The sequence below is a fragment of the Benincasa hispida genome, chromosome 8, assembly GCF_009727055.1.
Source record: "Benincasa hispida cultivar B227 chromosome 8, ASM972705v1, whole genome shotgun sequence".
In the NCBI taxonomy this organism is placed as follows: domain Eukaryota; kingdom Viridiplantae; phylum Streptophyta; class Magnoliopsida; order Cucurbitales; family Cucurbitaceae; genus Benincasa; species Benincasa hispida.
The window spans coordinates 49,761,491-49,776,554 of NC_052356.1; the positions used below are offsets into that span (position 1 = coordinate 49,761,491).

The 15,064-nt window shown below is 34.2% G+C and overlaps 1 protein-coding gene across 4 annotated transcripts; it reads left to right on the forward strand.

Moving 5' to 3' along the window:
- The first annotated feature begins 7,032 nt into the window (after positions 1 to 7,032).
- On the forward strand, positions 7,033 to 14,176 carry LOC120082587 ((3S,6E)-nerolidol synthase 1). 4 transcript variants are annotated; one of them, XM_039037830.1, is made up of 9 exons: positions 7,033 to 7,571; positions 7,685 to 7,738; positions 8,460 to 8,581; positions 10,601 to 10,832; positions 11,586 to 11,976; positions 12,059 to 12,277; positions 12,724 to 12,862; positions 13,343 to 13,591; positions 13,689 to 14,173. In XM_039037830.1, exons 4-9 carry the CDS (start codon positions 10,610 to 10,612, stop codon positions 13,974 to 13,976), a joined length of 1,509 nt encoding a protein of 502 aa, XP_038893758.1. In that variant the 5' UTR covers positions 7,033 to 7,571; positions 7,685 to 7,738; positions 8,460 to 8,581; positions 10,601 to 10,609; the 3' UTR covers positions 13,977 to 14,173. The 4 variants fall into 4 exon arrangements, with proteins under 4 accessions (XP_038893758.1, XP_038893757.1, XP_038893759.1 ...); XM_039037829.1 differs by lacking the exon at positions 8,460 to 8,581 and having other exon boundaries at positions 13,689 to 14,172; XM_039037831.1 differs by lacking the exon at positions 8,460 to 8,581 and having other exon boundaries at positions 10,674 to 10,832; positions 13,689 to 14,171.
- Positions 14,177 to 15,064: the final 888 nt, after the last annotated feature.

Below are 15,064 nucleotides of genomic sequence, written 5' to 3' on the forward strand. Positions count from 1 at the left end.
TAAGGATTTTACACTGTCTTTTCTACTATGTTTAAAAGATAGTTTCGTTCTCGTGAGAGTCGGCCCTCTCTCTGCTTTTCACGCTTCTGGGTTCTCTCTCGAGCTAACCAGAGCGATCTTTCGGCATCACTTCTTTTCTCTCGCTCCACCTTCTAAATAAAAAGGAAAACTATAAACAAGGCTGTTCTATCTAAGGGAAAATTCTCTAACTATCCGAACTCCTTCACTGAAGGTTGCCCTTGGTATTTATAGAGCTTCGGGGTGAAAGGCTGTTTCTCTCTTATGATTGCACTGATGGGATGACATTAATTCTCTGTCTGATGCGTCGAATATTTGTCACTGAAAAGTTGAGTGTACTTACTATAGTAGTTCATTAGCGGCTTGTCAACTTAATTCGGAATCAGCTTTCTGTCCCATCATGATTTATTATGCTTTTCACCCAGATGCGCCCACCAAGTTGCGCTGGCTCTACGTGGCAATCCTTCTTGAGTAGATAATGGCGAGCACAAATCACCACAAAGCCTTGCAGTAATGCTGCGTTTGATCATTGATTTCTTGTGATCGCATTTTTCGCCTTGCATCAACGCATATTCTGGACAAAAATACACAAGTTAATTGTTTTCAGGCGATGGACGCATACGACCGCAATATTACGAACTTAATAATTTTTGGACGCAATCTTACATATTTTATCAACGCAAACTATCATTGTTTATTAACTTAGCACTGTAATAACGTGCATTTCTGCCCGTTATCACACCCCCAAATTTAAACAATGTTTGTCCTCAAGCATAAGCTAAAGATTTCCTTTAGAAAGTCGACTGTAATCTCTTTTCCTAGATTTCTCAAGGATACTTCATTCAAATTCTATACACCAAAAATTTCCTTAATTCTTATTCAAGTCTCTTCTTAAAATATTTCTAAAACCTAGGAACCGCAAGTTTAACCTTGAAAAAGGACTTTACAAGATTCCAGAACATCGCATGTATTATTTCACAAAAACTTTTTCACTGAGGTGTTAATTGATTTTTATCCTTGCATATTTTTTATATTATTATTTTTCTCTGGCCTTACGCTGATCCAAGTGCCTCACCTTCGTTTTGGCTTGCCCCCATATGTGTCATGCAGACATCCAACTACGAGCAAGGCGCTCTTTCTCAGACTAAACTCATACCTATTCAGCAGCAGAGTTGTGGTCACTTATTTATGCATTGATCTTAGCGACTTACTTTCATTTTGGCTTTCCCCCATGTGTGTCATGCAGACATCCAACTACGGGTAAGTGCCATTTACAACTTAACTCTTATCAACATGGGTTTTTCCAGTGCGTTGACAGTGGAGTTGTTATTCTCGAAATTTGCCTTTTTTTTAAGCTAAAAATAGCAAGGTCGAAAATAAATACCTCACCCTCAAATTTAAAATGCGGCAATGTCCTCATTGCCAATAGATTGAAAGAAGTCATGCGATGTTCTTAGGAAGCTACATAAATAGTCAGTTTGAAAGAAAGCTAGCAGACCACTAAATTCTAGAAATATTTCATGAGGTGACTGTCCTAAAATTAAGTTGACTCTAATATATACGAAAAAATAGAAGCATGTGTTTCATCATTGAAATCATAATTGGGGAAGAGAAAGCATGCAGTGACTTACTAAATTTATCAATGTTAAATGATTGTGGTAATCAAAGAGGATGCGGTGATAAAACTTTCAAAATTAAAATGCGATGCGATAGTGCAGAATTTGGAATAAAGTCAAGGAAGAATAGTCGCTCACATTGTCTGTTGACGCATCCTGCTTTGCGGCGATCTACCTCCTTTGGATTGTGGTGACGGAATAAAGTAGTTACGTCTTTGTGTATCGCCTCTGCAATCGTTCACCTTGATCGTTTGCAAAGAAAACATTGAGAGGGTCAAATAATCATAGAAAAAAAAAAGTTTAACAAAATCTTTTACCGCAATCGTTCAGCACGATCGCAAAGAAGTAAATATGTGATAACATATAATAACAATGTGAAGAAGGTACATGAAGTATTGATATAGAAAAAGGATATTCAAAAGGTTTGCATCCCTGATGAGGTTGAATCGCATAATGACTCAGGGACTGCTAATTTTGCGGTGCAAGCTGGACTTTTTACATCCACAACAGCTTTTTCTTCTTTTCTCTGTCTTCTAAAATCCTGACTACCTTAATCTGGAGCTTTTCCCCATTAATGTTCATTATGATTTCCCCCTTGTGCACATCAATTTGAGCGCGACCAGTCGAGAGGAATGGTCGTCCCAATATGATGGGCGCATCTTCGTCTACTTTATAATCCAAAATGATGAAGTCTGCCGGCAAGATGAATTTATCAATTGAGGTTACGACATCTTTCAACTCTCTCTCGAGATGTATTTGGGATCTGTCCCCAAGTAGGAGAGTCTTTGTCGTGGGTATGAGTGTGCCAATATTCAATCATTTGAAGATTGATAGCGACATTATGTTTATACTCGCCCCAAGATCGCATAGTGCTTGGCCACTGTAAACCCCTCCAATGGAGCATGGTATCGTGAAGATTCCTGCGTCACACATTTTTCGTGGGATCATCGCATTTTGCGTTACTGCCACTGTCACGATCTTTTCTTCATCATTCTGCTTCTTTTTCAATCCTTGTGGAGATGGTGTTAGCTGGACTTTTTCAATCTCATGACCTAGAGGCTTGAGGATGGACGCAACTTCTCATTTCATTTGCTAGGGCTCTTCTGAATTACAAGTCAACGGTCCTCGGTTTTTACTGCATTCAAGTTGGTCGTAATGGGTTCCTCCTCTACTTCCGTAGTCATTTTCTCGCTTAGCAAGGAGACTGCTAAGCATTTTTCTTTCCCCGTAGACCCAGCGTTGTGAGGGAGCTCAGTTGAGCTCGGCAAAGCTCCTTACGGTCTATTTTTAAGTTCGCCCGCAATCTGTCTTAGCTGAATTTCGAGATTTCGGATGGACGTTTCTGAATTCTGAAGCACTGATTCATTTTTCTCAATGTACTGCTTTAGCAAGCTTTCCAAGGACGAAGATTGCAGTGTCTGCGAACTACTGGTTTGGTTATATGTTGGACCGTTGGTTCGCAACAAAAATCCGGGTGGCACTTCTTTTTGCGCCACTGGTTGAAAGCTTTGTTGTTGATTTTTCCATGCGAAATTAGGATAGTTTCTCTACCCGGAGTTTTACTATTGAAATAAGGATTATTCTTTATGAAGCATACTGACTGCGGATTTCCTGTGCATTCTTCCATTGGATGCACATCTCCGTAGATGACACAACTTTCGGTCATTTGAGCAATTGTGTTGACCTACCCTTTGTTTGCTCCCATGCTGTTAATTGCGATGCCTTGTATCAAACTCATCATCATAGTCATTTGGTTATGAAGGGATGCGATGGCCCCGTTGTTTGCGTCATTGTTTTCAATTCTTAATCTTTGATCGCTTTCTCGCCAGTCCTCGTGATTTTTGGAAATGCAATTAATTATATTTTTGGTCTCCTCATATGTTTTCTCGAGCAGACCACCAGCTGCTGCTGCACTTGCAGCGTTCTGCAAAGCAGGGTTCAATCCTTGATAAAAGATCTCTATTTGCAAGTAGTCTGGTAATCCGTTGTGTGGACAGTCTCTTACCAGCCTCTTAAACCTTGCCCAGGCATCGCTGAGCGATTTGTCAGTTTCTTGTTCAAAATTCGTTATTAATTTCCTTCTCCTTGCATTCTCGGTCGATGGGAAATATTTCTTCATGAACTTTTCCACGACTTGTTCCCACGAGGTTTTCTCTCTCCGCTTCAAGAGAATATGCCCATTTTCTTGCTTGATCGCATAAGGAAAATGGGAACAAAGTGAGTCGGACTCCCTCAGTGGAGATATTCGGGAACATAAAAGTGTTGCATATTTCTATGAAGCTTCGGAGGTGGGCGTGCGGGTCTTCACCACGCCTCCCTCCAAACTGCCCAGCAGTCTGGATCATCTGCAGCATTACCAGTTTCATTTCAAACCTCGATCCGTCTAATTCTGGCCTCATGATTCCTGGAGAGAATTCGTAGAGGTTGGGCAACGCATAGTCTCAAATGGGTCTATTGCAGTCATTCGCCAGAAGGATGGGGTTGGCCATTATATTGTTTTCATTTGCGACCCTTTCTTCTGGTTGTTCCGCCATTCTTGAGGTTCTGTCTTGTTGTTGGCGTTGGTCCTTTTAATCGTCGTTGAAACGTCCTCCCAATCTCTGGGTCTTTATTAATTGTAAAAAACTAGTCGCATATATCACAAATGTAATACATTAATGACAATAAATCCTATGTTTGACCTCGGATTACTCTAAGAAACTTGCATTGGAATTATACTTGTTTCAGCAAGGAAACTTGTGACAATACATAGCATACTGTAAGCATTTCATTAATAACACATACATCTAGAAGTAGTATCGCATAAAGTGGTAAATAAGCATAACACAACATCCACACTCCATCTCCATCTTTCCAAGTCATCAAGTTTATGGCAACATGAGCTTGTATGATTCACATTCATCATTGTCCCATATCCATATATGCTTAGAGAATCAATTCATGAGTCTACATACACTACTCAAAATTTTTCACTATATCTTCTTCAATCTTTATCTATCCTTATCTTATTAAAAAAAAAAAAAAAAAAACTTGTTGTTTTGTTTTAAATCATTTGACCCTCTATTTTTCTGTTTACAATGATTAAGGCACAGGATGTGGAGATGTTTCAAGAAGAAGCAAATGAATCTACCCCATACCGGCAATCCATAGAAGGATAGATCGCCGCAAGGATGGATGCGTCAATACACAATGCAGGCGACAATGCAAAATTTTGGGGTGTACTCTTCCTTATCTTTATTTCAAATTTTGCACTATCACATCGCATGTTAGTTTTAAAAGTCTTATCATCGCATCCTCTTTAATTACCGCAATCATTTGACATAGATAAATTTAGTAGTTTACCGCATTCTGTTCCTTGCCAAATATGATTTCAGTGATGAAAAATATGATTCTATTTCTTTCGTATATATTAGAGTCAACTTAATCTTAAGATAATCACCTCATAAAATATTTCTAGAAGTTAGGGGTTTGCTAGCTTTCTTTCAAACTCTCTTTACAACGCATTCTAGAACATCGCATGACTTATTTTAATTTTTTTGGCAATGAGGACATTGCTACATTTTAAATTTGGGGGTGGGGTATTTGTTTCCGACCTTGGTATTTCAGAAAAAAAAATTTGAGAATAATAACTCCACTGTCAACGCAATGGGAAACCCATGTTGATAAGAGTTAAGTTATGAAAGGCACTTACCCGTAGTTGGATGTCCACATGACATACGTGGGAGCAAGCCAAAACGAAAGTAAGTCACTAGGATCAACGCATAAATCAAAGACCGCGACTCTACTGCCAAATCGATATGAGTTTAGTCTGAGAAAGAGTGCATTGTTCGTAGTTGGATGTCCACATGACACCCGTGGGGGCAAGCCAAAACGAAGGCAAAGCACTCGAATCAGCGCAAGGTCAAAAAAAAAAAAATAGCAATGAAGAAAATTTTTGTGCAAGGATAAAATCATATGACACCCCGGTAGAAAATTTTCTTTTTGAAATAAATCATGCGATATTCCGAAATTTAGTAAAGTTCGTTTGAAAGGTAAGCTTGCAGTCCCTATGTCTTAGAAATATTTTAGGAAGAGACTTGAATAAGACTTAAGGAAATTCTGGCATATAAGATTTGGATGAAGTATTCTTGAGAAATCTAGGAAAAGAACTTTGTGGTTGACTTGCTAAAGGAATCTTTAGCTTATGCTTGAGGACAAGCATTGTTTAAATTTGGGGGTGTGATAATAGGCAGAAATGCACGTTATCATAGTGCTAAGTTCTTAAACAATGTTGGATTGCGTTGATGAAATATGTTACTTTGTGTCCATTAAGCATCGGTTTCTGAATATTGTGGTTGCATGCGTCCAACGCATTAGAACAGTTGATATTTGTATTTTTTATGCAAAATATGCGTTAACACAATGCAAGATTGCGATCATAGGAAATCATTGGTCAAGCGCAACTTCACTGCAAGGCTTTACGTTAATCGTGTTCACAAACATTCGCCCAAGAAGGATCGCTGCAACTTGGTCAGCGCAACATGGTGGGCGCATCCGAGTGAAAGGATAATTAAGAGCGATGGGACAAAAAGCTGATGACAGTCGAATCCAAATTAAGTTGACAGCCGATAATGGTCACAAAGTACCTTAAGCTTTATTGGTGATAATTATCCGACGAATCAGTCAAGAATTAAAGTTGTCCCATCTATACAACTAGAAGAGAGAAGCCGCCTTTCACAATGGATGCTCTATAAATACCAAGGGAATTCTTCAGAGAAAGGGTTAACCAGTTTATTAGTTCACCGTTTAGTTCACGCTTTTGTTCATAGTTTCCTTTCAATTTTAGAGCGGAGCAAGAGAAGAGTGGTGTCACTAGAGGTCGCTCAAGGCAACTCGAGAGAGAACCTTGGGGCGTAAGAGTAGAGATGGGGTCGACTCTCGCGAGAGTGAGATTATATTTTGAGCACGAGCAAAAACAGTGTAAACGCCTCGCAGCAAGAGATTGCTACCAGGCTCTTTATTCTATACTTGCATTGTTATTATGTACTTCATCTTCATACTTATACAATAGAAATTCTATTTCTACATATGTTCACTCTCTTAATATACATGAGTAGCTAAACTAGTTGAATGGGTTGAGAAGAACAAAGCTAACATGACCTAGGAAGTTCTTTGCTTGCGATTGTCTTATTTTATGTTGTGCAAAATACCCTTTAGAGTTACTCGAGAGAGAGTCTAAAGAAAGAACCTAATGTCTCGAGAGAGTTAGGTTAGAATCTGGACTTAAGAGAGTAAGATTAGAACTGCATAAATAAGAGATAGGACTTAGAGATAAGCTCTGTTTGTCAACTTGCATCACATGCATCCTAGAGATGGGAATGATATTATGTGGTCGCATATTTGTGTGGATGTCATATTGTCATCGCATAAATAGAAATAGAGGTTTATGTGTAAACCCTGTAGACTTGTCGTATATATCGCGTGCGTTCTAGCCTTAGAAGCCGTGGTATTCGCACCAAGAGGTGGTTTACTATTGTATGCATGTTTCGTGATCGCATAGTATGAACGCATTCTATGGAGTGTTAACCGAAACCCTTCTCAACCCGTTCACTACATATTCATTGCATCTCCCATTTACAACTCTTTTCGAACTCCGCCGCATTTATTTACTTTTCATCAACGCAAACATCAAACCTAACACTTTATTTATTTATTCGGTTACTGCAAAGTCTTTATAAAAATTACCAATGCAATCTGTTTTCACAAGTCCCTGTGTTCGACCCTGGACTTACTAGAAAACTTAGAAAAATTTACACTTGAATTCTGCTAGGGAAACTTGAGTGCATAACGCAATTCCATCCACGCGTATCATCCATATTTCCATTTCATAAAAACCAAGCATCACATTGCAAGAGCCAAAGTCTCAAGGAAATTCCTAAGTGTTAAACCTACAACAAGGTATGTGTTGAGTGAAAGTCTTTTAGAGGAAGGCTAAACGCAAGGCTTACTTAAGGGTTAGTCTCAAAAGGGAGACCAATGCTAGTAGCTAATATATGCTTTTGTGTCCACAGGATTGACACTGGTGTTAGAAGCATATCAACCCTTGAGGAGTAGTCCTAAAAGTTGTGAGTGATTAGATATTTACAATATTTTAAAGAAACCTTGTTTTAAGAAAGATTATTCTCATGTTAGCTAGTTTTATAAAGTAATTTCCAAGAAAACCATGAGTTATGTTTCAAACGCATGCCATGTATGAAAGTTTATTGAAAAACTATTTATGTGTGTTTAAATACACAAAGCATGCATTAGTATCTTTAAAGACATTTTTTTATGCGTTTTGCTTTACATGCTTTAAAGAGAAAGTCATAGTATGACTAGTATTACTTGAAGCTCAATATTGAGGGACATTTGAGAAGGTATCCGAGCAGCTCGATACTGAGGGACATTTGAAAAGGTATCTGAGTAGGAGTACTTAAGGTATGACAGTACATAGTTATAGACACGTGCACGTAGGTAGTGAAAGTTAGAGATTGAGCAAAAAGGTTCTCTCTTGACTAAGTTGAAGGTTGAGCAAAAGGGTTCTCTCTTGATTAAGTAGTCGACGTTGGAATTTAACCACAACAGGGTTATTCTCAACTAAGTAACAATTTAATGTTCTATGATGAAAACGGCTTACATGTTTTATGCTTGAAAAATGTTTATATTGCAGTACAAGGTTACTGTAGAGATTTATATTTCAGTATGATCTCTTTATTGAGACTTATGCATGAGAATCAGTTTTCTTTCTTAAGTCACTCACTGGGCTATCAAGCTCACTCCGTTTTCAAATTTTTTTCTTTCCCCCAGGTAGCAATCAAATCCTCATAAGATAACTCTGCATCTGCTCTGCCACTAAAAGATAAGAGTTATCGTAACCCATCAGCTAGTTGGTTACTATAAATGGTTGTACACATGTTATAGTGGCACATGTAAGAACTAAGTTTAGGTGTCAGGACTTATGCAACTTGTAAAGTAGTCTCTGTAAATGTCTTGTGTTTATTACTTAATGTTGTTTGGCCATAGAGGCAGCTACTATATTTGAGATTACATATTGGTATCAGATTACTTCCGCTAGAGTTATTAGGCAGTAAGTATCAGTAGAAGGGTTGATAACTGCTGTTGTCATGTCTCCTTCTAGACTAAGAGAGTAGTCTGGGAGGAGGTGTGAAATTTGATCCAGCAATCAATATCTTATTCCAAATAGGGTGGATTCATTAATTGGATTATAATATTAAAAAAAATAGTGTTCATACAGGCAAATTATTATATAGTACAAAAAACTGAACCAGATAGCACTGACATAACAACTCTGTACACCCAAACACAGACATATGAATTCAGACATAACAACTCTGCAAACCCGAACACAGACATATAAACTCAAACATAACAACTCTATACACCCAAACACAGACATGTCAATTCAGACATAACAATTCTACACACCCTAACATAGACATCAAAACTCCCCAAACATCAGAACTCCCCACATCCTATATCATCTCAGCGCCCTAAACAACCCCTAAAACTTATGGTAGTCTCAACCAACAACCTCATAACACGTATAGTACCAACAAAATTCAATGTGTAGTAGATAATATTTTTTTTCTTTTTGCACTTAGTTTTTTAAAAAAATGCTACCACCACTACCACTTGATATAAAAACTTTAGTTTATTCTAATAGTAGAAGTACACAATGGTTTTATGGAAATATTGAGAAAATTTACAAAAATCGATAGAAATCAATTTAAATTGTTATAGTTAGTTAATGAAACTTTGATTGTGACAGGATTAGACTATAATTGACAATTTTCAATTATTATTTCTATAAGTAAGATAACATTTATATGCATATTATAAAATTATCTTAAAAAATAGTTGCATATTGTAAAATATGTGTAAATGTTGATGTGAGAACAAAAATTTTAAAAAGAAATAGAAAAATTATTACAAAATAATTGCATATAAAATAATTGTAATTTGTTTATTATAAAATGATGTAGATACAAAAACTAAAAAAAACTATAGCATTAAACTTACATAACATAGTAAAGATATAAAAATCATAACATTAAATATAGAGGGATACAAAAAATATAACATAAAAGATGTCACAACATAAAGAAGAAAAAAAGACTTTACTAATATAGGGTTTGAGAGAAAATGAGAGAAATATTAGAGAATTCACATCAATTCAAATTTGAGATGAAATAATGGAATAATTCAATAAAAAAAAGTTTGACTAAAGTTAAAAATAAATATATGATTTCTTTGAAAATCTAACTTTTTTATGATAAAAGAGGGGAAAAAAAAACTTTCATTGAGCTAGCAGAGCTAATTGCTAAAAAAATAACAAAAATTTCGTGATATTTCGAAAAATTGGAGACCCTCTTTACCGAAATTTCGAGGCTATGAAATTCGAAACTTCGACCAAAAATTTTCACTATGAAAGTATTATCAATTGGCAATAATCAAGGCTCCTTTGAAAAAAAAAATACATAATAATAATATTAAATTAGAAGTCTACGGGCCACATATACTTTATCATGAACGACAATAATTGAATTCGTAATGTGCTCTCTTTTTTTTCAGTCTATATAAGGGGAGAAAGAGGGTGGACGATCCATCTCATATCGAATCAAAGATATTTCAAACTTTGCATATTTCTTCTTCTTGAAACCCAAATATCACCAAATTCTTTGCTTCAGTTCTTCTTTCTATCCAAATATCAATGGCCGAAACAAAGTTCTCAATTAAACTTCACAGCAATAATGATCAATGTCTCAGTTCTTCTTTCTTCCAATTACTCTCTGATAATTCTCATGTACTAATAATTTACTTCTTCACTCTTATTATTATTATTATTATTATTATTATTACTACTTTTCTTCTTCTCGTTGAGCTTGCCATTAAAATCAGAAAAAACATGGCTTCTTGGGTTTTTGCAGAAGGATTTAATGAGCTGCACTCTGGATGATTCTTTGAAAACTTTGAATTTGATTGATGCTGTCCATCGTCTAGGTCTCGACTACCGTTTCAAAACCGAGATTGATGTCATTTTACAACACCAATATGCAATTTTTATCGATCTCGACGGTGATCATATGAATGACAACAACCTTCATGAGGTTGCACTTCGCTTTCGACTTCTAAGACAACAAGGTTATTACGTGTCTTCAGGTGAAGTAAGACTTTATTTGGTAACTATTTACGATATCTTTTTCAAAATTAGCTTACAGACATTATTTCATACCTACAAGTTTTCTATGTTCTTTTTTAATCTATTTTTTTCTAATATTTTTAAAAAATCAAGTAAAATTAAAAAAAAAAAAAAAGTCTTCAAAAGCTTGTTTATTTTTTATAGATTTCGATAATGAATTTAAGTGTTTCTTTAACAAAACACGGATGAAAAATTATAATTAAAAAATTGAGATGAAAGAAGCATAAATTTCAAAAACAAAATAGTCGTTACTCATATAAAAAATTATTTATATCTTTTAAAATTTTACACTCTAACCCTATCAACTTAAAGCTCATATATGATTAAAATGTTATAAATTATTTAGTAGATTTTCAAAAATAGAGAAATAAAGAAAACTATTTACACAAAATAGGAAAATTTTAAAATTCTTTAATAAAGGCTGATAGAAGCTGATAGAAGTCTATCAATATCTGTCAGTGATAGAAACTAATGGAATAGAAGTCTATCAGTGATATACACTTATAGAAATCTATTAGTATCTATGAATGATGTTTTTTTTTTTTTTTTTTTTTTTTTTTTTTTTTTTTTTTTGGTTATTTTCATAAGTAGTTTGACATTTTGGTAAAAAAATTTCAATTATTTATTTATATTCTTATGAGGCTTGATGTATTTTTAAATTCATAATGTTTTAAGAATTTTTCTTAAGCTAATAATTATGTTGTTTTAAACAGATGTGTTCAACGTTTTCATGGAGGAGGAGGGACATTTCAAGCAGAATCTTGAGCAAGACATCAAAGGGTTAATGAGTTTATATGAAGCTTCACATTTATGCTTACCAGGAGAAGAAGATATACTCGACGAAGCAAAAAAATTTAGCTCCAAAATCTTAAAAGAATACATCACAAACAATAGTATTGATAGCAAAGAGGCTAATAATGTTTCAAGAACTTTGGCAAATCCATATCATACAAGCTTCTCAAAATTCATGGTCAAAGATTATTTTGGAATAGGAGATTTAGATGCCACAAATAATGGATGGGCCAATGCTTTTCAACAACTGGCCAAAATGGATTTCAACATCGCCCAAAATATGCACCAACAAGAACTTTTCCAATTCAAACGGTAAGTTTTTGACAAAATTTATGGGATGAAAAATATCTACGGAACAACATTAACGTTAAAATTTTGTCAATGTTCCTTTTAGATGGTGGAAAGAGACGGGTCTAGGTAAAACATTGCCATTTGCAAGGGACCAACCACTTAAATGGTACATTTGTTCGTTGGTTTGCCTCATAGATCCATGTTTTTCCGATGAAAGGATTCAACTTTCAAAAGCCGTCTCCTTTATCTATCTTATCGACGACATGTTCGATGTTTATGGCTCGCTCGGCCAGCTTACATTGTTCACAGAAGTAGTTAAAAGGTATGAACTAAGGGATCGTTTGGCCTACCAATTTTTTAAGTTGGTTTAAATCTATTTTTACTTTTCACATTTATTGAGATATCTTATTTTACAACTTTACATCTTAAGTACAAACTTACTAGCACCAAAATGTTTACTGCACCCAGTGGATCAAACAACTCTTAAGATCTATTTGGATGGACTAAAAAGAGTTATTTTCATTTAAACATTTTTTTATAAAAATTGTTTAAATAAAAACACTCATGTATGTGAGGTTACACATTTTAAAAAAAAAATTACGTACAAGTTTGTTTGATTTGCAATATACTCAAAGTGTTTTTATCAATGTCAAATTACTCATTTTCAAAAATAAACAGTGAAAAAAATTTAAACCTAACCCACTCTGAAACTGAAATTTAAATTCCAACATAATTGAAAACTTATATTGAGAAGGTTTGTTAATGCAGATGGGATGTTACAATGGCCGAAGCACTACCAGAGTGTATGAAGATCTGTTTCAAATCACTTTACCAAATCACTAATGAAATTAGTAGTAAAATCTATAAGAAGCACGCTTGGAATCCTATCGACTCTTTACAAAAATCGGTAATTTTATTTATCTTTTCAGTTGTAAAAAGTTTACCAATATACGTTCATATATTCTTGATATTTTTATCATCTGTGGACTTAAAAATTACAATGAGATTTAAAGTGTAATGAAATAAAATACAAAGATTCGAGGATTATTTAGGTCTTGTTTGATAATTATTTTGTTTTGTTTTTTTGTTTTTCTAAATTAAGCTTATAGACGCTACTCCTCCTTCAAATTTCTTCTTTTGTTATATACTGATTTAAAAAATTAAGGTAAATTTTGAGAACTAAAAAAATAGCTTTAAAATTTTTTTTTTATTTTTAGAATTTGGCTAAGAATTCAACAATTGTATTTAATAAAGATGCGAATTATTATAAAAAATGTTGATAAAATAGACTTTAACTTTTTTTTAAAAAAAACAAAAATTAAATTATTGCCAAGTGAACTTAATTATTCATCCATATTCTCTAAACATAGACATACTTTTTTTTTAGTGGGCAAAGCTTTGCGACGCATTCCTTGTGGAAGGAAGATGGTTTGCTAGTGGTGATTCTCCAAGTGCCGAAGAGTATTTAAGAAATGGAGTTGTGAGCAGTGGAGTTCATGTGGTTTTGGTTCATGTCTTCTTTTTGTTAGGACAATCAATTACCAATCATACTGTTCATCTTTTAGACAATGACCCAATTATTATTTCTTCTGCTGCTACCATTTTGCGCCTTCAAGATGACCTGGGAACTGCCAAGGTTTGTCTTTCTACACTTAAATTTAATTTAACATGCATTTTCATCAATATCTTCCTTAAAAAAAAAAAACTATTTAATTTATGTTCTTATTGAATAGGACGAGAATCAAGAGGGATATGATGGATCATATGTGAATTACTACATGATAGACAATCAAGATGCTTCTATTGAGACCACTCGAAACCACATTGCCAATTTGATTTCAAATACATGGAAGAAGCTCAATAAAGAATGTTTGTCCTCCAGTAATCCATTCCCTCTTCCTTTCGTTGAAGCTTCTTTGAATATTGCAAGATTTGTGCCCATTTTATACGGTTATGATCAAAACCAAAACCTTCCCACGCTTGAGAAGCTTGTCAAATGCATGCTGTATAAAAAAGTGTAATGTAATAATGATTAAACTATATTTATACCATATTAAAATGAGCTATAATAGGAGAATTTTCTTCTTCCCTTTTCGTCCATATATATTTTGACAATTCCCCTCTTGCCTTTTATAAGGTAGCTCTCCAATTGACGTAGTAGTTCTCATGTGTCTGTTAATGTTGAAGGGACATGATTATTTGGATTTGATAACGATGAGACACAACTATTTCATTGTAAGTGTATGGATGTGTGATAGTACCTATAAAAATAAAGAAATTGATGCCCAATGCCTTCAATATCATATCAAAATTTGAAATTCCACAAAACATTGAGAAGAAAAATCTTTCAAAAAATAACAATGACAATAATTTTTTTGTTCTTCAAAAGGAAATTTTATCAAGTTATTGAAGAGGTATTGTTATCTATCATTTTTCTTTCTTTGCTTATTTATTTAAAAAAAAAATTATTTTTCATCCCTAAATTGATGTTTTGAAATGAAAGGTATGTCTTAGAGAGGTTATTTCTTTAGAAGAGAAAAAACAAATATAATATTTGAATGAAAAATAGTTGCTAAAGAAATTGGACAAGTGTTTCACATCTAATTAGTCATTTGTTCATTCCCAAAGCGAGGAGGAAGTAAAATTTTGCAACGAAGTGTAATCATTCAACAAAATAAGAAGCAAAATACTTATCTCCAATAAACATTGTTCTAAGGTTGTGACAAATTCTGTTTGAAATAATGAATGGAACCAGAGAGCAAAATGGAGTTTAATCGATTGGTGATGACAATTTTGTTGTTATAAGTTTGCTTCTTATATAAAAATATTCTTTTAGAGTATAAAAGGATATGATGAGAGTGGTTAGAAAATTAAGGGAATATCATATAGGAATTGATTTGATTCTTTTAATTTTATTTCATAGTTCTTAATTTTAAATTCTATCTCATTCCTTTTTTAATAACGTGCATTTTCTTTCGCTGCTTGATTTCTTATATTATGTGACTCAATTTTCATTCTTTTAATTTATTTATATCTAATTGCTATGGGCTTATATTCTTTTTTTTTTTTAAAATATAATTACAATCCATTTAGATAAGGTGAGCCATAC

Bases quoted from the DNA above. Each gene is read 5' to 3' on its own strand.
- LOC120082587 (XM_039037828.1), top strand. From the start codon at position 10,384: ATGGCCGAAACAAAGTTCTCAATTAAACTTCACAGCAATAATGATCAA. The intron at 12,278-12,723 runs GTATGAACTAAG...TTGTTAATGCAG, and splicing joins TTCACAGAAGTAGTTAAAAG to ATGGGATGTTACAATGGCCG. The intron at 13,592-13,688 runs GTTTGTCTTTCT...CTTATTGAATAG, and splicing joins ATGACCTGGGAACTGCCAAG to GACGAGAATCAAGAGGGATA.